Source organism: Falco peregrinus, chromosome 6 (assembly GCF_023634155.1).
Source record: "Falco peregrinus isolate bFalPer1 chromosome 6, bFalPer1.pri, whole genome shotgun sequence".
Classification (NCBI taxonomy): Eukaryota; Metazoa; Chordata; class Aves; order Falconiformes; family Falconidae; genus Falco; species Falco peregrinus.
In genome coordinates this window covers 24,186,220-24,212,559 of record NC_073726.1, presented here as the reverse complement: position 1 = coordinate 24,212,559, position 26,340 = coordinate 24,186,220, and the positions used below count along the sequence as shown (strand labels likewise).

The 26,340-nt window shown below is 45.5% G+C and overlaps 1 protein-coding gene across 3 annotated transcripts in view; it reads right to left on the bottom strand.

Moving 5' to 3' along the window:
- The window catches only part of FRMD4A (FERM domain containing 4A), a 387,455-nt gene that overhangs the window by 279,802 nt on the left and 81,313 nt on the right, over window positions 1-26,340 (bottom strand). Inside the window, exon 1 of one of the 3 annotated variants that reach the window (XM_055807273.1) lies at window positions 14,622-14,848. The exons of the other annotated variants lie outside the window; for them this stretch is intronic. Coding sequence (XP_055663248.1) covers window positions 14,622-14,654 — 33 coding nt within the window. The 5' untranslated portion in view covers window positions 14,655-14,848. Of the gene's footprint in view, window positions 1-14,621; window positions 14,849-26,340 lie in introns of those variants that run through there. 3 annotated transcript variants of the gene reach the window in all.

The following is a 26,340-nucleotide window of genomic DNA, read 5'->3' as shown; positions in this document are numbered from 1 at the left end:
ACCACTGTGCACACCAGCAATTGCAGCTAATTTGTACATATGCTTCCATTGGACAGACGCCATGCAATTAGGAGGACGCCCTCGAGACATTAACATTTCTTGTCTCACAGTACATGCAGTGGGAGAACACAGAAGTTTATAGGGTGTTGTCCATGGGAGTGTGTTATTTCAACAGTATTTCTATGCAGCTGTGAGGACAATCCAGAGTTGGGCAGAGATCCAACACAAAGAGGTTTCTGAGGCCACAGTGGAAATCCCTTAAGTCCCTGTTTGCTGGAAGAAGATGAGGTAGCATGGGGCACTGATGGTGCTGGACTGGAAAACTTCTGTTTCCCTATTGGCCTATTCCCTCTGGGACCCGGACACCAGGACCTTACCCACACTTTTCAGGATGATTGTAACCCCTAGTCCCAGCGAAAGGCTCATCAGCTACATCTCTGTGAAGCCCTGACTATAGAAAGGGTATCAAGGTTTTCCGCCCTCCTGGAACCGAGACAGTTAATGGCAAGGACACTAGTGCATGTCAGGACCTCAGTGTCAAACCAAAGGACCTACAAGCTCCAAAGGACCAGGGCCAAGACCTTGCCGTGCTAGGTCCTATCCACCAGAGACCTGCTGGGGTTCAGGGATCCTGTGGGGGAGCTTCCTTGGGCAGCCACAGTGTGCCTGGCCCTGGGGAATCCACCAGCTGTGTACTCTGCGATGCTGCTGAAACCTTGGTGTAGTCTGAGACTAACATGTTTTGACCAAGACATCTTGGAAGCAAGTAATCTGGAAGAGCTCTGACAGGAAAATTTTAAGCCAAATTTCCACCCTGTGAGAGTCTTAGAGACTCAGTGAATCCCATTACTTTCTGGCAGAAGGATCTTGGCATCATGGTCCATCCCAAGCTGTGTCCAGACGGTTCATTTCTAGGACCACCTGGGAATAGTAAAAGTCTTTGCCTTTGCAAGTCTGGCATCCACAGGACTGTGTCTATCCTCTTTTTCAACACATGATAGGGAGGAAAGTGCTTAATCCCACTCCCTTCTCCCTGTCTTACTCGTACACTTAAAAACCCACAAAGCATATGGAACAAATTGATTCAAAATACTGCACTTTCAGCTGGACTGATTTTGAGAGGACAGCATTCACCCCCACCATCACTACATTTGTCCCCAGGTGCTAAAATGATGTATACAGAGGTTTCAGCACTGCTGGGTAATTTAGGAGTGTTGTCATCATGACAAAAGGAAGAAAATTGATTCAAATCAAAAGCCCACAAACAAACTCTGACCTTATTCAAATCAGAAAAAAAACCCAATCCCAACCTCTGACAGCTATGGTAGGATGTCAGAGAAGCTGAGAAGCCATGCAAGATGCACAGTATTGATTGCTGTGTAATAACGATTTCCCTTCAGCCCAGAGACTCTACCATATACTTCATTCTGCATTCCAGAGCACGTCTCTGAGCATCGCTGGGGCTGGGAAGTAGCACACACCAGACATCGCTGGGGGTTGCAGGTTAAGTACTGCACTTAGGTTTTATGGAGCAGAAGAGTAGATAAATTCTGTCAAATGAATGCAAATGCTCTGCATTAATTTTTGCTTCGGGAAGTCTTTAAGCAGTTCCTTAGTTTTTTGGAAATATTTCTAAGATTTCTCATTTTGTGAATTGCCATGAATCTCTCCTTGGTTCTGATTTTCAGTTTGGTTTGATTTTGGTTTACTTTGTGCACTGGTGTTGGCTGTGGTAGAGTTAGTTTTCTTCACAGTAGCTGGCATGGGGCTGTGTTGTGGACCTGTGCTGAAAACAGCATTGATAATGGGTGTTTTTGTTATTGCTGAGCAGCGCTTACACCTACCCAAGGGCTTTTCTGCTACTCATCCCACCCCACAGTGAGCAGGTTTGGGGGGCACAAGGAGCTGGGGCCTGGGGGGCAGCTGACCCCAGCAAGGGATATCCCGTACCCTATGGCGAAATGCTCAGCAGGTAAAGCTGGGGGAAGAAGGAGGAAGGGGGGGACATTCGGAGTGATGGCTTTTGCCTTCCCAAGTCACCACCACAGGTGCTGGAGCCCTGCTGCCCTGGGGATGGCTGAGCCCCTGTCTGCCCATGGGAAGCAGGGGATGAATTCCTTGCTTTTGCTTTACTTATTAAGCTTGTCTCTATCTCAACCCACAAGTTTTCTCACTTTTATGCTTCTGATTCTCTTCCCCATCCCACCGGGAGGGGGGGAATGAGCTAGCAGCTGCGTGGGGCTGAGCTGCCAGCTGAGGTTAAACCATGATAGTTTGTTAATACCAGTGCAAATATTTCTGATTCTTTGCTAAAAAAAATCATGACTTGCCTACAAAGGCATCATGTTTTGTAACATGTTCACCTCTAGAAGTGAAAGTTTTAAAGAATGCCTGATTTTTGGTCCTTCTGCACTGCCTGGAGCATCACACAGACAAAAGAGTGGCCGCATTCCTGACTGCATACAAACTGGCATGGTTCCTTCAAGGTTGGTGGTGTAACACAAGTTTTTGCATTGCTGAGTCTCTGTCTTGCATTTCATTTCCTTTGGGTTTGGTCTTTTCTTCACTGACACTAATTCTTTTGCAACATACATAATAGGCAACATAGCTTTATTTCATCTCCCTGTTTGTGCTGTGGGTGATATCTCCTGGGGAAGATTAATGGCTTAAGCTGATTTAATGGTGTATGTACTTGTCACAGGGAAAAAAAACCAACACAAACCCCTTTCTCTTTTCCTGTCCAGACTGAAAAATGTTATAGAATCATAGAATCATTTAGGCTGCAAAAGACCTTTGAGATCATCACGTCCAACTGTTACCCCAGCACTGCCAAGGCCATCACTAAACCATGTCCCTAAGTGCTGCATCTATGCGTTTTTTTAAACATCTCTAGGGATGGTGACTCCACCACCTCCCTGGGTAGCCTGTTCCAATGCCTGACCACCGTTTCGGTGAAGAAATGTTTCCTAACATCCAATCTAAATTTCCCCTGGTGCAACTTGATGTTTCCTTTTGTTCTATTGCTTGTTATCTGTGAGAAGAGACTGATCCCCACCTGGCTGCAACCCCCTTTCAGGCAGCTGTAGGGAGCCACCAGGTGCCCCTGAGCCCCCCCTCTCCAGGCTGACCCCCCCAGCTCCCCCCACCGCCCCCCCCAGCCCCTGCCCCAGCCCCTGCCCGGCTCTGAACATGCTCCAGCCCCTCTGCGTCCCTCTTATTGTTTTTTTTTCTGCAAACAGCACCCCCCCCCCTTATTTTTTTCCCTTTGGTATTTGTTGTTTTCAGCCTTTGATGGCCTTCCAAATAGCTTTACCATCTTTCTGTGCATCTGTGATGTTCCTATATTAACGTGAGTCATTCTTGCCAATAAGTCTGGCACTGAGTTGCATGTATGAGAAGTTCCAGTTTCTCTCTGCTGCGTTTCAGGAGTTATGTTAGCAGAGACTCTGACCCTATGCAGAGTCAGTTCAGCCACTTGCTTTTGTTCTGCTACCTTTCCCTTTTCTTTTTGCTGTACCCAGGAGGAATGCTGGCTCACTTGGGGAAAGAGGTTTGTGATGCCCGTGGGAGAGGTTTGAAATATTTGGCTGATGTTTCCCCTTGTGCTTGCTGAAGCACCAGCACACGGTTATCACCCGTTTTAAGAGGATCTTCAAAACACCCTGAAATGCATATATATGTGACAAACCCGTGGTTTAAGCAATAAATTTTTTGAAACCTGAAAAGCACTGGTTGGATGCTCAAGAAATGCCAAACAATGTTTTTTGCTTAATGTTTTTTTCTTAATCTACCTGACAATCTACCTTAATAATAATATTATGTTTCCTAATTAGACAATCTACATTCAACAAGAATGCAAATACCATCAGTAAATGTGCATGAGTGATTTAAAATAGAGTAACTACTGGAGTATGCAGACACATATTTCTAAAAATGAGTTGCAACACATTGTAAAAGTCACACCCCATTTTATCAAGCATTCTTTACTACCCTATCAAAATGTGGACAAAAAATCAGATGCAGCTTTTCCTGTGGACAAAGTAGTTTATTCCAGGGAAAGATGGCATATAGATGTAAATGGGAAGGCACAAATTCACCCCCCACCCACAGCATATGTTTTTGTCACAGTGCTGTATTTTTATTTGTGCATTCAAAAGCTGCCTGGCCTTTTCATACAGTCCGTTCAGCTCTGTGAGGGTTTACTCCCACAGCTATCTGTTTTGTCAGTCTGGGCTACTCCAAAAAAGTGTGAGGAGGAATGATAAAGTGCTGTGAATTTATCTTGAACTCCTAGATGGTATTAATAACATGAGGTTAAGTAAAAAATAGCCATATGACAATATAACATGAAGTTGGGTAAAGAATAGCCATATGACAATAGTCTTATGCATGTTGGTGTTGTACACATGGAACCTGCATTGGGTGAGAAGTTCGAAAATGCCAGGCATAAATGGATGTTTTATGATGCAATTTTCAATTGCATGACCATATGCTGCCTTCACCCTACCTTCTGCCCCCATGATTTCCTTCTTCCTTGTGTAGGGTGGAGCTGTCTTAAGGATGAATCAGTGAAGGTGTCTGCTTTCTGAAGGACTCTTTGGCATTTGAGGCAGGCAGAAGGTGTACAGGGAATGAGGCTGAGGAGTACTGCAGAAGATTAAATAGTCTTTGGGTGAAGACAGCTGGTGATATGTTGATTCATATATTCCCAGACTTTTACTAATGATCCCTGACACCTAAGTTTATTTTCAGGTTTGTGAGTGCTATCCCTGGCACTGACTTGAAGAAAGCCTGGGCTCTGCCAGAGGCAAATGGGTGAGGGGCACAATGAACACAAAAAGTGCTGTATAATGTTAAGGATGCAGAAAAGTCAGAAATGGCCCAAAACTGGAGACCTTTAACAATTCCTTCATGGCTCAATTCTGCATCCGTTAAATGGAGACAAACCCAGAGTCTGATTAAAGATTTTGATGAACTTTAATACTGTTGCAATTAATGCTACAGAAATATAAAATGAATAATTCTGTTTTCAGGGCAGTATTCAGTAAATAAGACCTAGGGTTATTAACTGAGAAATGAGGAGAATACAAAATAAGGAATAGACACTCATTACCTGGGCACTGTCCCTCTTATGCACAAGATGAGAAGAAACTTGTGGAAAAATGGTGTGCAACTGCATAATTAGATGGGACAGGGCTGCAGGGATGTCCCTTGCTCCGATATTTCTCAACTTTGCATCTTGATGTTGTTCCCTCTTTACAAAGCAGCTTTGCACGTGCACATTTTACCTCTCACATCCAGCTGAGACACAGAGTCTGGGCTGAAGGAGGTTGCCACACCAGGGACACAAGTTGTCCGCCTTGTCTTTGCCCTTCCACCCCTCACTTGTCCATGCCAGACTTAATCTATTTAGTCCTGGATGCCACTTCTCAAACTCTTGACTCCAGCTCTAATACTCTGTTCCCATCCTCCCATGTCTCCTAGACTGTTTGCCCCATCTTGGGTTTTGTTTCACCTGCACTTGTGCCTTAGTTTTCGTGCTGCTGTAGGTGTCAGCAGGGATCCCGGGGATGCCACACAGGCTGCCTGCCCCATGTGTTGGGAGTCACCCCTCTAACAGAGGCAGAGATAGATCCTGGCTTAAAGCTCAGATGAGCTGGCTTCAGCCTGGAGGTTCCTCAGGCATCCCTACCCTGGTCCCATACACGTGCTTCCCACCTACCAGCAAAGGCATGAGGATAAACACTGGGACACTGGTGCCGTGGAGAGTTATCTGGCGTTACAAAGCCACATTTAATCTCTCATCTCACTTGATCTCTCTCTAAAGACCACAGTGTAGGAGGGGAGGGGTTGTACCAGCCGTAATGAGGCTGAATATTGCCTTATTTGTACTGTGCATTTCTTGGGCCTGATCAAGGAGTGTTTACTGAAAAGATTAGTCCTGTAAGTAATTAGTCTTGCTGGAAAAGAGTTTCAGTGGCACCAGATAATACTCTAACTCCCTCTATCCAAAATAATTTAATCTCTTCTAAATGGAATCCATTTTCCTAAAGAAAAATTACTTCCACAGTATTATTCCAAACCTGGCCACGGAGAGATCCAGCTTTAGATGAAGCAGTAATGACTTCAACTAACTTTGTCTTTCAGCTCCTGAGCTACTAGAATTAATTGAGCGTGTAATTAAGGAAGGGTTTTCTTACCAATATGATCATGCCTATAATTAAAATCTCACACAAATGTGTATGTGGAAGAATAGGGCAGGGCAGAGTGGGGGAGAGACCGAAATGTCTGACAGGTTTACATCAAAGGACCTGAGCTCCTGCAGCTCCAAGCCAGAGGGAGGGGAGGAAGGGAAGACAGGACTGGCTGATAACTCACTTGATATATTGGTTTTGGCCTCCTGTCTTCAAAGCCCTAAGTGGTTTAAGTGCTGCCTACCCAGGAGATTGCTTCTATCTTTAATGTTATTTCAGCAGAGTCAAACTTTGCAAGCATTTCTGCTCCCAAGCCCTGGATAAGCGGAAGAGCGATGATATCTGAATGTTTTCAGAAAGATTGGGATGGGTTTGGGTGATGCTTTGGGCTGTGCCCCATCAGCACTGCAACCCAAGGGACCCCATGAGATGCCATGAGAGCCATTGCTTCCCTCTGGGTTTTGTTTCATGGGAGACCCGTGAACAAAATTTTGTAAAAGATGAGTGGGGGGTGGTGGTGGTGGTGTGTGTGTGTATTACTGTTATTTATGCTGCATTTAATATTAATCCAGCCTTCAATAGCAGCTTTCTGCCTGTGATATGTGACCTGAGTCAATGGCTCTATCTGGGGACAGCTGCATTTGGGGAGGTTTTGCTGTTCTGAACACGGGGAGAGTGTGGGTGCTGGGAAGCTGCAACACAGCACCTCCACAGAAGCTGAGCTCCTGCACAAAAGGGACAAGGACCTTCCCTAAAAAAATCAAATGGGGACCTGAAGCTTAAAAAGAGGAAGGGATTGACTCCCTTAGCTTGTCTTCCATGTGTTGTGATACCTGTGGCTGTCTCAGCGAGGGAAAAAATTCCTCCCTCATAGTATAACCAAGCTAAGGACCAAGGCACCAAGGAAAAACGTAGGTGTGGGTGGGTGCTGCATGAAAGAAGGCACCTTGAGCAGGAAAACTGCCCTCTCATTTGTTTGATAACTGCTGTGCTGAGGTAAACTGGACTTTGTATGTTTGTTGACATTATTACATGTTTATAAATTACATCAAAAAGACACCTTTATCTGTCCTCAGGTCTCCTCTGAACTAGAACAGCCTGAAGGGTCTGGGATTTTTGTCTTGCTGGTTGAATCACAAATAGGGTCAGGTTTTTTATCTCATAGATTTGGTGGGGTTTGTATTTCAATGTAGGTAAAAGAGGAATGGGAAAGTTGAAGTACATTAGGTGTTCATTCTCAGGAAGAAAGCCCACACGCCCAGCTGTGTGCATATTTTTACATTCATCTAAACCCAGTAAAATATTACAAGGAATACCTGTTCACTGCTGAAGTGCATGCTGAGGTGCTTCAAACTATGCTGGTATGCACTGGTCATGGGTCAGATGTTTTGTACATGAAATACACATTGTGCAAGGGCTTTATTGCATTCTGTATAGTCCCAAACATTAAACACACACAGTCCCTACAAATAACTGCCTTCAAAATGACCTTCTATATCAAACAGCTGTGCAGGAAAGCTGTTTTCCTCCACAGATAACTACTATGCTGGCATTTTGGGACAACCATCATTTTTGTTTCATAATCATCCTTGCAACTTTCCCATTTTTTTTCATCTTTCCCATTTTTACAGCAGTTAAGACTTTGCAACCTTCCCCAGCAGATACAACCTGCGATTCACTGCTAATAGCGGGTGGCTCTGTCCAAGTTCTGCTTTTGAGAAGGATGACCAATTGTCTCACCAACAGCTGCCCATTCAGCAAACTGCTTCATTGAATGACTAGGAATATGGCTGCTCACCACTGTATTTTCTCTGCACTTATTAAACCCCCCTGAAACCTGTAACCCACATGCTGAGCTGGTGAGCTTTATGCTCCCAATGCTGTCATTGTCACTTTTCTTTGATTCCTCCAGTCAATGCCTGGTCCTACTGCATTTTCAATTTATTATTTATTTTTAATTCTATTTATTTATTTATTTATTATTATGTTATTATTGCTATTGTTGCTATTATTTATTTCAGCGTGGTATCATTCTGGTCTTTACATAACCACCCAGTGTTCTTTTCCGTGGGGTCCCATGGGAGCCAAGAGAAGGTCCTTGGGCAATTCTGGAGAAACTCAGCTTCAGGAAGGTTTTGGGGACCTGAGATGTTCCCAGGCACCTCTGCTACAGCTTGGGCTTTGCACAGGCTGAGCAAGACATGGAGAACTGAGGCCAAGGTGCAGGGTGGCTTGAGCTGGGACATGGTGTCTGGACAGTGGGAGGTGAGCAGGGCCCTTTGAAGCAGTTTCTATTTGAATCCCCTGAAGGGACCCAGTGGCATTTGAAACACAATATGAGAGCTTTGGTCACCAAGACATGTTGTGATCATTCCAGGCTCCAACACAACAGGGTGCCAAGCCTGTCCGCATATCCCAGCAACATGGGTCCTGATGTTCAGCTGATGGCAGACTGGGGATCCCAACCAGGTGACCATATTGTCTGTGCAAGGCAAAGCAATCCTAGCGTTGTGATCCTCCTGGTCCATATCAAGGTCTGTCTGATGGTCATCATGGGAGCGCTCAGCAAGAGCTGAGCCAGCTCAACCTGTTGTGCACCCAAAGGTGCCTCATGCTAGGATGGTGTAGCCTGGACTCTGTTGTGCTGCTGAGGATGCTGAGAAAGGATGGCATCACCTGGACATTGAATCACAGCTCAGATATCAGAATCTGCACTGCAATCCTTCCTTCTTAAGACAGAAGCAAAACGTCCCCATTTCCTCTCAGCATTCAGTAGGGAACATTGTCTTCTCATTGTATGTATGGCTAGCGCTAAGCACGCCAGTCCCCAGGCTGGACTTTGACTTCTTAGCACTACTGCAATGCAATTTTCATTAACGGTGCAGTGTCCAGCTCCTGCCCTGGGTATGCAAGGATGCTTTCGCCCTGCACAGTAAATAACCCACCCTTGCTGCAAATGCACGTAAGGGCAGGGCCCAGTCAGGCATAGTATCTCACTGCACTGATAGAAAGCACAGCCGGGGAGGAAAAATAACCTTTTGAGTTTGTGTTCAGTGATATATTGTTTTTAAATCTGAATGGGTTTAGGAAAATGTTACAGAACTGAAAGGGCTCTGCTTTTCTAGAGGCATAATATTATGGCAGTTATTCCAAAGCCAAACTCTGCTGAGTTATGTCCCTACATCCTCTCTCCCAGGTATTTATAAAATTATGATTAACAATAGCAGACATAAGACTTCATTATTTCTTGATTCGCTTTTCTTTTTAACCATCTACAAGCTCAGAGAATTACATATGGTCTCACTAACCTTTGTGTCAAGCTGCTAACCAGGCAGGGAAGGAAGTGCCCCCTAAGCTGCTCAGTGGACTGTGCCAGTGCCCCATGGAAGGGCTGCTGAGAGAGCACCAGCACTTCCCGGTCCAAAAAATGGACTTCAGGTTGCTGTGTCAGCTCATGTGTGATTGCACTGGAACCAGAAGTCTTTGGGTGCTCACTGCCCATGTGAAGTACTCCAGCCGGGAGGTCTGAAACCCCAAAATGACTTTGGAAATCCCAAAGTGTCACTAGCACCTGTGTGTGTCTATCTCAGTGGGATATTCATAATAGGAGTTAAATATACAGGGGTATCAAAAGAGGGATCTGAGATTTCAGACATATGTGTTGCTGGGGGGACATGTGCCCCCTTTTGCATTTGGTCCTTTTGCCATTGTTAAAAATACCAGGAATGGTTTAATGAGATATGCAAAGGGTTTACTCTGCATTTTGGCTTGTACAAGAGTGCCACAAGGTGATTTTAGGATGTATAGCTCTCCATAAAGTGCAGGATCCAAAAGTTTGATTTCCACAGGACAGCTTGTGAGCTTGAAGCTCAGAATCTGTTCAAACGCTTTGCTAGGTACAGCCTCACACTATGATAAAAAAGCTGCTTGTGTAAACCTCTTTTTTCAACCAAGCAGGTTGAAGACCACAACAATCCTATCCAGAGGTGTAAGCCAGACACTAGTCTTCCCTTTCTCCTGGATAATCTTCCCTTCCCATTTCCACCCCTGGCGACCTCAGAATCCAGCCATCACAGCCTTCTGCTGTTTAAGGCTTGTGGGGGGTGTAGTACCTCCCAAAGTTTCTCTGCCTTGAGCAGCTGTGAACTTCTCTAAGTAATGCACAAAGGACAACTTAACCATTCTTTCTGAGAAATCTAGCGGTCAAAACCTAAATTGCTTTGAAAGTAGAGCCAACAGGGTTTAACAAATGAACAGTAACACCATGGGAGTTTGCTAATCCACAAAATCTATAATAAACAGATAAAGTTAATAAGATTCAATAAGAGAGAACAACCCCATTAATGTTTTAAGAGCACTATCTAAACATTACACACATTATTTACTGAGTCCCCTTGCTGAATTCTTTGTACACAGGAACACTCAAAATTCATTATCTTTGGATGCAAAGCTTAGTAAATTCAACGGTAATTAATCTCCATTTACCCTCTGTGTGTGTTTCTGAACAGAGGAAAAGTTCATTGAAAAAGTTCTTTCAGCCAGTCTGAAAGAAAAGCACTGCTTTGATAAACAGAAAAGCGCCAAAAAATGGGCTTCTCAAAGGAAAACAGAGCAGCTAGCCAGTTCTGTGTGGTTCGAGCCAGGTGCTCATTGCAAATTCAGTAGCGTGCACTGGCAAGTGTCAGCAGCGGAGAAACTGAAATTACTGAAATTCTTATGCCAGTGTAATTTGCTGAAGGCAATGCACTGAGGGTTAAGGCAAATTGTGCATGTGTTGAGGATTATAAAACAAATTAAAATGGAGACTAACAAAAGGAGTGTAATATTTATGAATTTCTTCATTCTTTTCACTCCGTGGTACTCAATCAACTTCACAGTCTCTTAAAGTGGCATGGGGACATTGCTATTGTGTACCTTCATTTGCTCTTAAAAAGGGGGCTCAGACGTACGAGGCTACAGGATTCAACTGATTCTGGCAATATTTATCAGTATCACCATTAACTCACCAAATGTTTATAACCCACTATTACTTCTAGTCATGTAAAATTTAATCAACACCAAAAATACAGTAAATTTTCTGTTCAAGGCATTCCACTTGCCTGCCTCAATTTTGATATACCAGCTCATTTTACCATGTATTTGTCCACTTTCCTTTAAATTCCTGCATTTGAGCATACAAGTTGCACAGAAGTGGAAATATATTCATCACCTGCGACTTACTGCAGTGGAGTCCATTACATGGTGTAATGCACTTAACGTTTGATACCTAATTTACCTCAACAAATACTTTTAAAGAGTTTCTAAGTTATTAAGCACCCCACTCTATGATCACCTAGCATGGCCCGGTAATCAAATGGGTATCACTTTGTGGGATGGGAAGAACAAGTCCCCTGTGAAATCTGCTCTTGGTTGTGTATTCCCAGCCTTCTCCTGGCAAGCCCTGCTGGATGGGGAGGCGAGGACGTGTGCCCACATCTCTGCTCTGTACAGCACCTCAGCTCCAGCTCTCCTACACCATAAATTGGGCTTTTGAAGTCAGGATGTGCCCACCTGCCCCATTGCCAGCTCTGCTGTGGGGTGGGAACCTGTATGTAAAAGGGACCAAAGAGCTGACGGCAATCATATTTTCAGTCCACCACCATGAGATTCACCCAGGCACACCTGCAGGGATTTGAACCTCATTTTAATTACAGAGAGCTCTGCATGTTTGGCTATGAGAGGCAGATGCACATTGTCCTCGCCCCTTGGTGGCAGACTGTGAGAGGTGCCTGTGAGAGTCAGACCTTACTCCTACCTACTCATGGAAACAAAGCAAACTGTTGGGCTTTTAATTTTATGTCTAGATTTGAGCAGACTGAATCTATCTGCCTGGGACACTAAAGATAAACCTGAGCTTTTATTTGCATTTCACTGTAACATGGAGATGTTTCCCCTCAATCTTAAAGTCTTGGAGCTCATAGATGCTCCAAGCTTGTTCTAGGCAGTGCTGCCTGAGATGACCAGAAGCCCACTGTCCTTCATGTCCTTCCAACAGTTGCAGCCTAAGTGTAAACCAAGCGACAACAGATGGGATCAGACAGATGGGGGAGTAGAGGGGGAAGAAACAAGGCAATATTAGGGAGTGTGACAGGCAGGGGTCTCGGCACATTGGCAGCCTTGCTGTTGTCAAGTTTTTTTGTAGGCATCTCATATTAAGGTTGTATTTGGAGATTTTATGCTCAATTTTCTGGCACATGAGCAGGGAGCCACTGCCAGCTACGAAGCGTCTTGGAAATGAGATTAGTTTTCAGATCTATTGAAATGATCTTCTCATTGTTATTTCTCTGAAAGGTAAAGATGTAAGGGTCAAATCCTGTTCTTTACTACACCGAGTTCATTTGAATGTCTCCATTGGCTGCCATGGAGCTACTCCAGCTAAACAGCAACGTAACACCGACATCAGGATCTGGATCTTCAAAGGAACCACATCAGTTTTACATCATTGCAATTGACAATACTTTGGCTTGAGAAGCTTTTCTCATACACAGAGGAGGTCAGAATCAGTCCCTTTCTCTGATATTACAGCAGATTGGGATCCAAAGGATCGAATCTATATTCCCAAGCAGATTCTTCTATAGGATCAATAAATAGTTGATAGCGATAACTGAGACTACACTTTATGAATGGTATTATTAGGGTTTACATTCCAGCTGCAGCTACAAAGCAAGTCAGATGAATAAACATAATACCCAGTCCTGGTCCACTTCCCTTACTCTGTCATTTTTATAGCTGCACGCATGCTGCAGGTGCTGATAGTACACACATCTGAGTGTAACCCATGCGTCAACCTGATAGCGCACCAGTTCTGGGAGACACTGCCTCCAGCAGTCATTTCAAGCCTGGTTAAAGGAGCAGAATGGAAACAACAACTAAACCGTTGAAAGTTTCGTTTTCTAATAATGGAAATGAGATCTGCTGGGCAGTTTTTTGGGGTTTTTTTGTGGGTTTTTTTCCCCCCCTATGATTTTAAGAAAGAAAAATACTGAAAAATGCCTTACAAATGCTAACACTGATGGACGTATTCCTCAGTAATGAGAGATATGAATGGCTGGGTCTACAATCCCTTGTAAATCTTTCATTCTATAAATTGTCCATTAACATTATTCTTGGTAATGGAGAGCTATGTGAATTTGGCAGGTCCTTTTTTTAACCCCCAACTTACTGGTCAAGACAAAAAAGAACTGAATTAAAACAGGAAAAAAAATAAATTACTCCCCTGGAGAATTACAGTACAGCCACTTGCTGGCAAATTTAGAGCACTTTTCTAGCTTTTAATACTGAAAATACTTGCAATCATTGAAGACCCTTTAATTTAAGATAGTGGGTGACAGTGAAGTGATTGAGGAGACCAAGACTAGCTGATCTGCCTCAGCACAGGAGCTGGACCAGAGTATTTCTCAGTATTTTTTCTAGTCTGGCATTTATATGAAACAGCTCTGGTCTGACTACACCTTCAAAACTGCTTACATTTAAGATGCACGAAGATACTCTGTTGCCTGCAAGAGCTGTCATTGAATTCCAGTTCTTCCAGTCTTGAGATACAATACAACAGGGTTGAATTGCATGCAGTGATGGACCGAAATCAGAAAGATTTACCCAAGGCAGTTACCACATGGGATTGAGACAGTGACTCAGTCAGGATTCAGTCTATCCCCCAGGACCATGCAGAAATAATAGCATGGAAGGAGATTTTGCAAACTAAACCGTCCCTGTATTTGTCTCTGGCTTTTCCCTGCTGGAATCCAAGTTTCTTTAATAACGAGGATTAATGGCAAGCCTTTAAAGAGAGTTGGAAGCTTGAGAAGGCAGCAGAGAAGTGCAGCAATCCCTTAGGTCTGAACACTCACTTTTACAGCTTTCTGGTCTGGATCCACACCAAGAGGTCTCCCACCCTGGCAGAGTATTTGGGCACAAAATCACCTTCTTTGCTTGTCCGTGCATCCCTTGCTGCTGAAAATACTGTACTGGGGTAGCCCGCCAGCACCATCCTTCCCCACGCCGCAGGTACGCTTTCCCTGAGCGGCTCCCTGGGGAGCACGCACAGACACACAGACACAATGAGAGCCTCTGACTGGAAATTCAAACAGAAATATGGCTGTCTACTCCAAAAGGCAAAACTCATTTACAAAGGTCATCTCTGTCGAGGAACAGTGATGGGTTAGTCCTCTCTTTGAGGCGACTGCTGTTGCTCCTCTGCCGAGTTACATTCATGAGCATAGTTGTCAGAAAGAAGAAAGAAATAATAAATAAAAAAAAAGACAAAAAAAAAAAGAGAAAAGAAAAGAGACAAAAGCTCGGCAAGCCCCCTATTCATAGAGCTAGCCCTGCACCTCCCCTTCCCCTCCTCGGGTAAAAGCAGCTTCAAAAGACATTAACATCTTCCCCTACCTTCGTTCTCATCGGAGACAGAAGCCCTTCCATTTTGGTCCGATCCTCATGCCAGTCCTCGTCCCCCAACTTAGTCTCTCGTCCCTGTCTCAAGCATCCCACACGAACAAGAGCATGTCAGGGACCGCCAGCGACACCCTCACGGAAGCTCGGCCAGCCGCCAACCTGCCAACTTGCAATCCTCAGTTGCGTGGAGCACCGTTCCTGGAGAGACCTTCCTCCCTCTCCCTCCTCTCTCTCTCTCTCTGCATAATCTGCCTGCAGCTATGTGTGTACCATCGCGGCTGACAAACGATCCCTGCCTTACGTAATGCATTCAGCACAGGACAAGCGATCCCAGCCCAGCTGTGGGGATCCGGTCGGCAGCAGTGATGGGAAAGTGTGGGACTTTTCCCTGCCTATTGTGCCGCTGGGTCTAATCTGGTAACATCCCCGTGCAGGGCTGATGCTTGTCGGCTCTCTGTGCTGCTAGGAAAGCACCAAGAAAACTTCGTTGCCGTGGAAAGGTTGCGGATTCCCTGAGACTGACTTAAAGGGATGTAATCCTGATCCCAAGATTCAGCCCAAGCGGCTTTCCCCGCTCGGAAACGCCAGCAGTTGGAGCATTTTCTGCTGGGCGCGTTTGCTGTCAGCGAGTGACCAAACCCACGCTGAAAGGGAGTTCCTGTCAGTTGTCAGCTGGGAATTGAAGAAGAGAAAAAAAAGGAAAGGAGAGTGAAACAAAAGGAATATAGTCCTGCAAAGTTGGTCAGCAAAAGATACTCACCTAATGCTTTTCTGTTAGCATTTTAATTCAGGTCAGAGCATGCCTTTGTGGAAAATGCCCTAACTGCTCCCACTTCCGCATCGCGGAATGATGCTGGGACTGAATCTCTTTTGGAGAAAAATCCAACTGGAAAATGAGCTTCGGACCTGCAAACACACCAGTGTTTGGTCCACAGGGCCAGACCAGACCAGTCCAAAGTAAAACCCAATTTGATGGGAAACACCACCAAATGAGCACCTGCTGCCCACTGCTGCTCCAAAGGTCAGCCCCCTCCAGGGCCACCCTGCTTCCTAATGCAGACACAAATAAGGCTCCCCTTCCCCAGCCCAGGGGATAACCTTCCACATGCCAATACCTCATTTATTTCCAAAAATGAAATTAAAAACCCTGCTACACCACCAGAACTTAATTTTCAGTGTTAGAAAATCACTGTCAAGCTGGCTGGAGCTTACCACAGGTGGAAATTTTTATGCCCTTCAACATCAGCTCTTCTCTGAGGCCCCAAAGCTACAAGCTCAGGGACAGTCACCCATCTGATTAAGGCACTGATCTGGGTTCCACTTAAACTCCTGACATTGCCACGTTTCCTGGATGACCACAGGAATTTGCCTCATTTAGCTTTTTCCATCTAATACTCTGTCTTCTGGTCTGAGCCAGCCACCGAGGCTCCTCCAAGGCCAACAAGAGATACAGGCTCCTTCCTGAAGTTATTTGTCCTGTGTCCAAAGCCAAGCAGAACCTTGTCCTAGGGTCCTCTGTGGCTCCTCATCCCTCCATAAACCTCTCCTCTTGCTGCGGGTTCATGCTTTGGCTGCTCAAGCCAGAGACCATCTCTGCCCACATGCCTCCTTCCTGCTCAACGCAGGCTCCTGGGAGCTACACTGAGGTGGAGGATGCAGGGGAATATCTTCATGGTGGTATATGAGCACACAGAGCACAAACCCTGGGATGAAGCCAGAGGTGTCAGACATGACCCCTGCCCTGGCAAGCCCCAGCAGAAGTGCACCCAGGCAGTGACACAGATGAGGGTGTTTCACCCCACACATCCCTTTTCCTCTCTCTCTCCCCCAGTCCTTTCGACCCTGTAGATCTTGAAGGTTTAGGGAATTTTTCTTATTATTCTTTATGAGGCAAAAACAGGGAGGAGAGGTGCCCCCTACAGTGTTTAATATTAATTTCAAAGATAATTAACTGTTCTCAGCCAAACTCAGCTCCTTATTAAATGTGACTGAGTCTGATCATATCATACTGAAGGCAGAGATAAGTTTTGCAGAGCTAAAGAGACACTGTACGACACTGGCAGGCTCATCTATTTTTTGCTGGATGTATATAAATATGTTTTGCTATTGGACTTTAATAACACTTTGAATAAATGGCAGCAGGAATTGCAGGCTCCAGTAAAACACAACCATGTGATTTTTCTGCTGTACAATGTTGTGTCAGACTCTGATGTGAAGCTTACAAGTCTGTGCATCTGTGAAATATCATCTCCAAATCATCAGGGGAATTTGACTCTCCAAAGTCTCAAGAAGAACCTAAAGAGAGAAGAGCATTTGGGAATTTTTGAGATCTCAGCCCACATGGTCAAACTCTAATGCCATACAATAATGTGGATTGTATACACATGGTAGCGTACGAACACCCAGTTCTCCTTCAGAGCTCAGGTCTGCTTTGAACTAGGCTAAACTGCAGTGCCTCATGAGGTTTCCTGTGTTATCTTTGTTTACAAGCAAAAAAAAAAGGTAGTTTTCCTAAAGGCCAAGGCAGTAATTCAGTCTGGGACCAGAAAAGCAAGCCGAGGCCTTTCTGGTTCAGAAGCACTCAAAGCCTTTCTGATCTGAATGGATTGGGGAATTGTGCTGATACTGCGTGAGTCAGAGCAGAGCCCAGCTCAGCAGGATGAGCAGGAACAGGAAAGAGGACAGTGCTGTTTGAGCAGCACCCATGGCCATGGCTGTGAGTTGGCTGTGAGCCTGCCCATCCGGGCTGTGACCCACAGCTGCATCCCGGAGGATGCTCTATGCTCTGGGCCCCTGGGCAGGTTATGAGCCCCTGCGTGGCATTAGTGTGGGCCACAGTTGAAGCAGTTGAAGTGGTGTGTGCCAGCAAGGTCTGTCCACATCCACCTTCACCAGTGGGGCCAGGAAACCCAGCTGGCTCTGCCTGGGCCAATTCCAGCATGGCTTCCTGGAAGGTGATGAGGATGGCAGTTTCCAGCAAATGTAAGAGCTGGAGTGGCAGTGGATGGATGGGATTCATGCATCATATGTCACCCTCCTCTTGATCTCCAGGCACCAGGTAGGATGTAAGCTCTGCTAGTATCTGCTTAGACACTCTGCTTTAGTGTACGCAGCTGACAACCTGTCCTTTGAGTGCTACAGGAGCAGGACAACCACCCTCTGCATGCATCCAACCTGTTTGCAAACCCTTTTCACATTCAGAGCAATAAATAACTTTACAACTGTGGGAGCCAGAGAAGCTTATCCTCTAAAATGAAATTTTAAGTTGCTGTAGCCAGGAAAGCTGTGCAGTGATAGCATGTGCCATGGTCTGACGCTTCCTTCCTCCCCTGGGCTGCAGCGCGTGGCAATGCTTAAATTACCGCAGACTTGTTTGACAGCCTCCACTCCCGCAATTTTCAGATCAAAGGTACTACTGAGGCAAAAGAAGCATGTGAACACTTGCTTTATCATTCTCTTTCTGGGGAGGGGAGCAGCATTTGACTCAGAGCCTGGCCAGTTACACCCAGCATATCTCAGCTTCTCCATCTGCAGAAGAGGGGACCCACTTCTCTGGTTCACACACATGTTGCAGAGGTTCATCCTGTCCTGGATTCAAACTACCTCATCCTAGAAGTGTTGAAGCTGGGAATATAATTACTCTTGAGTCCTTAACTAATCATGGGAGTGAGATAGATACCTTGAAATCCCCTTATATTGTCATAATCTAAACATCTGCTCTAATCTAGACAGCAGACCAAGGCAGATGTCTACCTGGAGCCAGGTAGGTCCTACTTGGATTCAACCTTGGAGCTGAATCTCTTTCTAGGCTCTGCTGACTGCATTGACAAACCTCCATGAAACAGAAAGAAAGCAAGGATACCTGCTGACATTTAGCCAAGTAGACATAAATGGCTGAATTCAGCTGTCTGACTCTGAATCTTGCCCCAGGTACCTAGTAGTGATGAAAATGACCAAAAGAAGCACCTGATATTCACTGTTAGGCTATTGGCTGAGGGTCCAAGAAACAGCCACTCCGTGGTATATATTTGAACCTGCAGCTTTCCTCTTTGTTCACCTGCTGTGGATGTCTCCAAGCCAGGATAAAACTTCTGTAAACTGAAACCCTTCCTAACCTTTCCAGTGGGGATCCCAACACAGAGTCGATCTGTGCTGCCTGTACTAGTCCTGTAAAGTGAAAGCAGTTTGGATTTAGACACCGTCTCCATTGCAAAGAGCTGCCATCACCTCCTGCCTGCCACCCCCCAGGCCTGCTGGTGGCCAGGACAATAGGCACTGCTGCAGCCCTATACACGCGCTGCTGGCCAACTTCGTAACTGGTCATTTCATCCAGCAAACAAAAGGTAGCATCGTGGTGTTGCCATGGTGACATCCCGCCATTCGAATGGGTATGGCATCATATAAAGGAGGGGAAAACATCCCAGTCACATACCGGGGCTGCGCTGTAATGTGTCTTATATTTAGAACAGACGGAGCGGGAAATACTAATGAATATTTAACACTTGGAGCGCCTTTCATGCTCGCATTTTTTATTTTTGTTGCATGCCTTCCATAAGCACAACACTTGCCTCCAAATGGTATGAATATTACTGCTACTGTGCTTCTCTCGTTACTGCTTCACCAGGTTTCCCCTGCTTTTCATTTCTTTTCTGTGAATAGAAGTCAAAACCAGCACACAGCCCTCACAAAAGTAACATTTGCAAATCAAGACTTCTGCCTGCAGCAGGTCATGGGGTTGAGGAGGGTACTGGGATATTTGCAGGATCCAGTTTCCCTGCCTGATTCTGCCGTGTTTAGGTTGTGACTTTTACTAGAAGTCTACAGACACGACAACAAAGGAGAATTCTTCATGGGTCATCTAAAAATGGGTAAAATTTGCTTATGCCTTACAAGAATCAGCCCCTATCAGGTTCTTTCTTTCTTTCCTTCTTTTTTTTTTTTTTTTTAATTAAAAATAGCTGCTTTCAAAAATTACTTCTCTGCATTGTGGAAAAAGATAAAATAAAACTGTGTGAGTCTCACAAAGTTCAAGAAGGCCAAGTGCAAGGTCCTGCATGTGGGTCGGGGCAATCCCAACAAACACAGGCTGGGCAAAGAATGTGTTGACAGCAGCCCTGAGGAGAAGGACTTGTGGGTGTTGGCAACATGGCCCAGCAATGTGCGTTTGCAGCCCAGAAAGCCAACTGTGCCCTGGGCTGCATCACCAGCAGCGTGGGCAGCAGGGCGAGGGAGGGGGGCTCTGCCCCTCTGCTCCACTCTTCTGAGACCCCCCTGCAGCTCTGCGTCCAGCTCTGGGGTCCCCACCGTCAAAAGGACACGGACCTGTTGGGGTGAGCCCAGAGGAGGCCGTGGAGATGCTCAGAGGGCTGGAGCCCCTCTGCTGTGAGGCCAGGCTGGGAGAGCTGGGGTGGTTCAGCCTGGAGCAGAGAAGGCTCCGGGGAGACCTTGGAGCAGCTCCCAGTACCTAAAGGGGCCGGCAAGAAAGCTGGGGAGGGACGTTTTACAGGGGCCTGCAGCGACAGGACAAGGGGGAATGGCTTTAACCTGAAAGAGGGGAGATTTGGATTGGATACTGGGAAGAAATTCTTTACTGTGAGGGTGGTGAGACACTGGCAGAGGCTGCCCAGAGCAGCTGTGGGTACCCCATCCCTGGGGGTGCTCAAGGCCAGGCTGGACGGGGCTGGGAGCAACCTGGGCTGGTGGAAGATGTCCCTACCCCTGGCAGGGGGGTGGAACTACATGGTCTTTAAGATCCTTTCCAACCCAAACCATTCTATGATTCTATGATAACTTTTTTCATTCATTCAGGAAAAACACAACCTGAAAATGTCCTGAAATTCCTTTCTTCTCTCTTTTTTCCCTAAAGAAAGAATGGTGAAAAAAGGGAGTAAAATCATCCAGAAACCCAAATTATAAATATTTTTATGTGCCTTTTTTATACGATGCACTTTAGCAAAAGGCCAAGGTGCTGGGCATGGCAGTTAAGTCCCACTCACCACTGCCAGGGCTGTGCAGGCAGACTGAGCCCTTCCTGGTGATAAGCAAGCTGATTTTTTTTGAGGATGGCAAAGGGAAACAAGACCTGCACTGGCTGTGGCAGCATGGGGCATGGGTGCCCACCTGTGTGGGTGCAGCTCATAGTGCTGCCTGGCTGGGGACTCCTTTCTCCAAGAGGTGTCAGTAGGATGTGGCAAAGCACAGATTTCAGGTTGTGCTGATGGCTGAGGGCATCCTTTCTGGGATGGCACCACCTCTCCAGTCCCCTTTGCAGCTATAGATCAAGTTATAAACAGGGTTAAAAAAATGGGATATTTCAGATCTTGTTCTGAAGTAATCTCCTGGCATATATAAAGCTTTGTTCTCAGAAAAGCCAGATTCTCATCCATGATTTTTAGAGTGAAATGTGCTCTTTTTACTAACTCATGACAAGGCACACGGGTCTTTTTTGAGCCTAGGAGCCTTGCAAAAGATGCTGGGTTTCTGAAAGCTTATCTGTGTCTTTCCTGCTTGGTACCACTCCAAGACACCAAGGATACAGGCGCAATTCAGCTGGCAGCTTTGTCGGTGATGCAAAGGGAGGAACAGTGCTGTACTGGGTGTGTTGCTTTGGCAGCAATGAGAAACTGGAGCTGTGTTTATTTGTTGCTGGTTGTAGGGTGTATTTTCAAAATGGATAAAGGTTTTCCTCTCCAAGATTGCTGGTGCTGTCCTTTGAGATTTGCCCTGTGGCTTCAGAGAGAGAGAGGGACTTGTTTGCCTCTGGGGAAGTAAACAAGGGGCAGACGCATGCTTTTTGCAAGCTGTTCCACTGATGCAGCGTTTGCATGAGTAAATGTTGTCAAAATCATTTGCCAACTTACCCTTATATAGCACCAATTCTAGTGAGGGGGCCGGAAACACCAGTTACTTTTCAGGAGATCATCTTTAAGGCTCTAATGACCTGCTTTTTCCAGAACAGTTATGCTTTTTTCCACAAAAGTAAAGCAGTATGATGAATATTAAAGTCTCAAGGTATTAATAAGATTGATTTAGCTGCCTTCTAGACTTGGAAGGCAAACATAAAAAAGTCATATTTGAAGATCGTCGGTCTCTGTACAAGGCTGAGAGAGAGACTGACTTACAACAAACCAGTTTAGTGTCCTGCCCCACTTGGCACGGCCATCAGGGTCTGTCCATCCTCCTCCAACAACAGAACGGCATTTATCTCTGACACATCAATGATCTCAGCCATTATTATCATGATTCTTGCTAAGTCAGTGTGGTAGTTAAGGAAGGAAAATCTGCCTCTCAACCATGCAAATAAACCACCCCAGCAGAGATGGGGACCGCTGTGTTTGAAGAAGGGGTCATTCAGCTCAGTGGGGTCCCCAGAACCAGGCTCTGGCTTGGTGACCTGGGCAAGGCTCTGACCACCTTGTTTCTCCTCACCTCCATCCTGGCTCACCAGGAGGATATATAGATGTTTTGAGGATCTATAGATGAAAAATGGGAGCTGTAGAGATGAGGCTTCCAGGCTCAAAATGGTAACTGTTGCCCAGGGTCTCTGCCCCAGCAGAGAAAATGACCTCTGGCTGTCCCTGGCTCCCAGTGGGTGCGACCATGGGGCTGAGCATCCTGCTCTGTCTTCTGGCAAAATATGTGCTGGAAATACAATGGGGCTTCCTTCTCCAAACACTAACTGGGGCTCTATCTTCCTTTCACTGCTAGGTATTTTTGCTGTTCTGGATGTTAACAGTCAAAACACATACAAAACCTTTTACTAGAGCATTAGGTCTATGTATGCATTTTCAACAGTCAGATACATGATTTATTCATCCCCTTCAGTAACCATTCAAACAGGGCACGATGTTCACTACAGTGTAGAAAGCAGCAAACACTGAGTGTGTTTAGTTTGCAAGAACAAATCAACAGAACAGAATAACAGAAGCTGCTTTTCCAATGTAAAGGGCTCCACTGCCATCCCTGTTAATATCTCTGTCAAATTAAACACTGTTTCCCAAAGCTACAACTCTGCTAAAACACTGCAATTATGCTCTCAGTTAGAAACCTGATTATAGCCACTTTATGTCTGTAAAAACACAACCTCTGATGCAAGGTGACTCCCAGATACTCTGCAAATGCTCGTAAATGCACTTGATGCTCTATAGACACATTCTTATGTGTCTTGAGAGAGGATGCCCAGCTCTCACATGGCAGACAAGGCAGTAAGTGAGAAATAGTCATTTCTCTGAATTGTAGTGTCATTACAACTGTGCAAATACTGGGCTGTAGTCATTTTGGCCTGGGGAAGAAGAGACGGGGATGGAATGAACAGAAGTGCTTGTCTGGGATATAGCAGAAATAGAAGACAGGGATGGGGCTGGGGGGAAAGGTGTTGGCAAAGTAAATAATGATATTAATAATAATATTAATAATAATATTAACAACAACAACAGCAACAATAATAATAATAATCGTCATCATCATCATCTGGGGTTGCCCAAAAGCAGTCCTGTGAAATACTATTTCATGCTGAAATTCTTTAATCTTCTTTTAAAGGTTGGGTTAGTTTTGAAGCAAATCAGAACCCCAAATGAGAAGATCAACCAGAGACCATCTCTTCTCCAAAATGTCTGTGCAGTTTTTTCCCCTCTGAGGGTGAAGGCTGGGGGAAAATTCTGCAGCTTCCCAGATCTCAGAAGATAATTCTGCATGAAAAAAGCCTGTAGGCAGGGGGTTCACCTGGATGACAGTCCAAGGTAGCTCCTGCACGCCCCTTATTTGATGGAGACAGGTTGTCTCACAGAATGTGATGAGATGCCTGAAAACATGACCCAGGGAAACAAGCAATACCTTTTTTTCTCCATGATGATCCTACATTTTTTCATTTCACATATTTTTTGTCCTGGTTTGTTCACCCTGTAATGAATTCCACTCCCTAGCACCCATGAAATGTTTGTAAATTCAGAGTTGTTGCTATCTCTGTTAGATTTACCTACTGGTGTAGGGGACAGACACCTCTCCCCTTTCAGCTCAACTGGGGACCCTGTTGCTCTCCCAATAAAAGCTGTATTCATCTGATGCCAGCAACATGTTTCTGCCTTACCCTGTAATGGATATTTCTAGCTATGCATATGTGCCTGTTTCAGCAGCTGCCTCTGAGCCCCTACTTGGGTGGTTGTTGTCTGTGAGCTCCAAGCCTCCCTGGTGATGCCCTTTGGTCAGCCAGATACTGGCCACCACATGTCCCAGCTGTGACAGTCTCTGAGCAAGGTTTCTTTGGTGCTGGAAAACAAATGAGAGCTAAAGCCACTCAGAGGTCGGAGATCTCATTTTGCTTTCTTGCTCTTCTACTTTTCTGAGCTCATTCAGCTCATTTAAACTCTTGGTCCTCTCAAACCCTTTCACCACCTGGATTCAGCTCTTTGGGGCCGGGGCTTTCACTGTCTGCGGAGGTGCTAGCCCCTTTCAGGTGCTCTTCTAACTGCACGAACTGCAGTCATATAGATATTCTAAGAATATTTCTGTTCCTAGGTCTCCCCGCTGCCTCATTTCTCCATCTTTACTGGGCTAATGGGACATTTATCCATCTCCCAAAATGTCAATAAAGATGTAAAATAATGATGCCAGTACGGCATCCCCAGCAAGGCACAGGAGAGCTTCTACATATAATGAATACATATCAGCCTGTTTTCAGCCTAAACAACAATCCCCACTTGCATCAAAGCCTTATCTGAATTAATATTTGATGCTGGAATTCATGCCACTATTAGATGCTGGTAAAATTCAGGGACCTCAGCCTTTCTTAATCTGGAAACAACAACACAACTCACTGAGCCAGGTCAGCCTTCAGAGGTGTGATTCACCTCAGCTAACTTCAAATGTCCATGGTGCGGCTGGCTCCAGCTCAGATGGTTCATTACGATTTCTTTATACTAAGTGGAGTGAATTGGCACTCCGAAGGCCCAATTCCCTTGACCGGTGCTAGGATAAAGTAACATGTTCCTAGCTGCCTAACAGAAATACATTTATTGTGTTTCCTGTGCCACACACCTGGCAGAAATAAGGATGACAACACTTCATTAAGGTGTCTGATCGTTGTCCTCACATCATGATTACCCATTTGAGTTATTTTCAATGCAGTAAGAAAGGCAGTCACTATGCTGGTAGAGCCAAACTTTTTAAAATATTGGTAGATGATCTTCAATATGGGGCAAAGGCCAGGAATTGTGGTTTGAGGAGACGGGTGCAAATTGTACCAGCTGCCTGAAATCTGCCTGTTGTGCATATTTGCAAAGGTAATGGTCAGTAGTCAACAAGTTAATGAGCTAATTCACTTTATACCAAAATCTCAACATCACCTGGATGTAATGACTGCTGGACACCCCATTTTTCTAAGTCTTTCCTCACAGGCTTTTTGTCTGCTACTACGTTTGTGACATCATCACCACTGCTTAACTATCCTTCCCTCTTTACCTTACTTTGCCTATTAAAAACAATTTAAAAGCAAGCATTATTCTTCAAACACACAATGGAAGGTCTAGGGAAGGATTCAGTTTTGTTAAAAAAGGAAATCTGTAGCATGGGATTTGTCTCATATTGATTTAAGGGAGGCTGATGCTTGTCTTCTATGCCCTTACAGAGGTTATGCAGACGGAACCCCAAGCACGTATCATGTGCCTCCCTCTATCCAGTAACAGGTAAAAGTCTCCCATAGCTTCCAGGGGATGAAGTTTAGCCTTAGAACTGGAAGACTGAGCTTTGCTACCCCCCGAAGAGCTGTAGCCAGGGCTGTTACAAACATTGACCTTCAAAGCATCAGTGTGATCAATACAGCCAGTGCTGTGGTGTGGTTATTGATGCTGGGGTGACTGAAAATAAAAGCCAACCGCATGATGGTGGCTGTGGCATTTCTCCATGAGCACTGGCCTGACTTGTGCCTCAGGGCTCACACGTGTGGGACAAGAGCAGCTCCAGGCTTCATGCCCTGGCCAGACCCAGCACATCCTTGCTGAACATCTCAGGGAATGCTGCAGTCTACTGGGTGCAGCACATGATGGCCCTTACCCATGTGGAGTGTGGCAACTTGTGTGTGTCCAAGGGAAAAGGGAGCCCACCTTGGCTGTGCAGAGCTGGGACCCAGGTCTGCTCTGTCCTCTGCCTTGTAATCCCCTGAGGGTTTTAGGGCAAGTTTCGTCACAAACCCTACGCACTCGACTTTATCACTCGGAAAGTGGAGATAATCTATGCCTCAGAGGAACCTTGCATGGATAAGTCAATTAACCATGAAATCACAGATGGAAGATGTAAAAGAAATGCAAAGGATTAGTTCTGCAGAGCAATCCTGCCAGGCACAAGTACATTTTTAGATCCTTCCCTGCCCACCCCCCCCCCCCCCCAACTGAAAGTCACTAGCAAGTTGCTCCTTATAGTCCTGCTTAACCTGTTAATGGGGCAGCTACATCTGTAGCTGACTGTGGAAAGGTGGGAGAGAGGCCACCTGGGCTCAGCACCCTTACTTGGGTAGTCCAGCCTGTCCTGGCACCAGGTCACCAGTGAGCTGTGGAGCCCACTGCTCTATTGCCTTTGCCTGGTAAATACTGGGTGTCCAAGAGCACAGCAACCTTTCCTTGTCTCTGTCATAGAGATGGACCTAAACCAGGCAGAAAGCCATATCGAGGTGCAGAAATCTCGCTGCTGGTGTTCAAAGGTGGGATGACCTGAAGGGGACCCC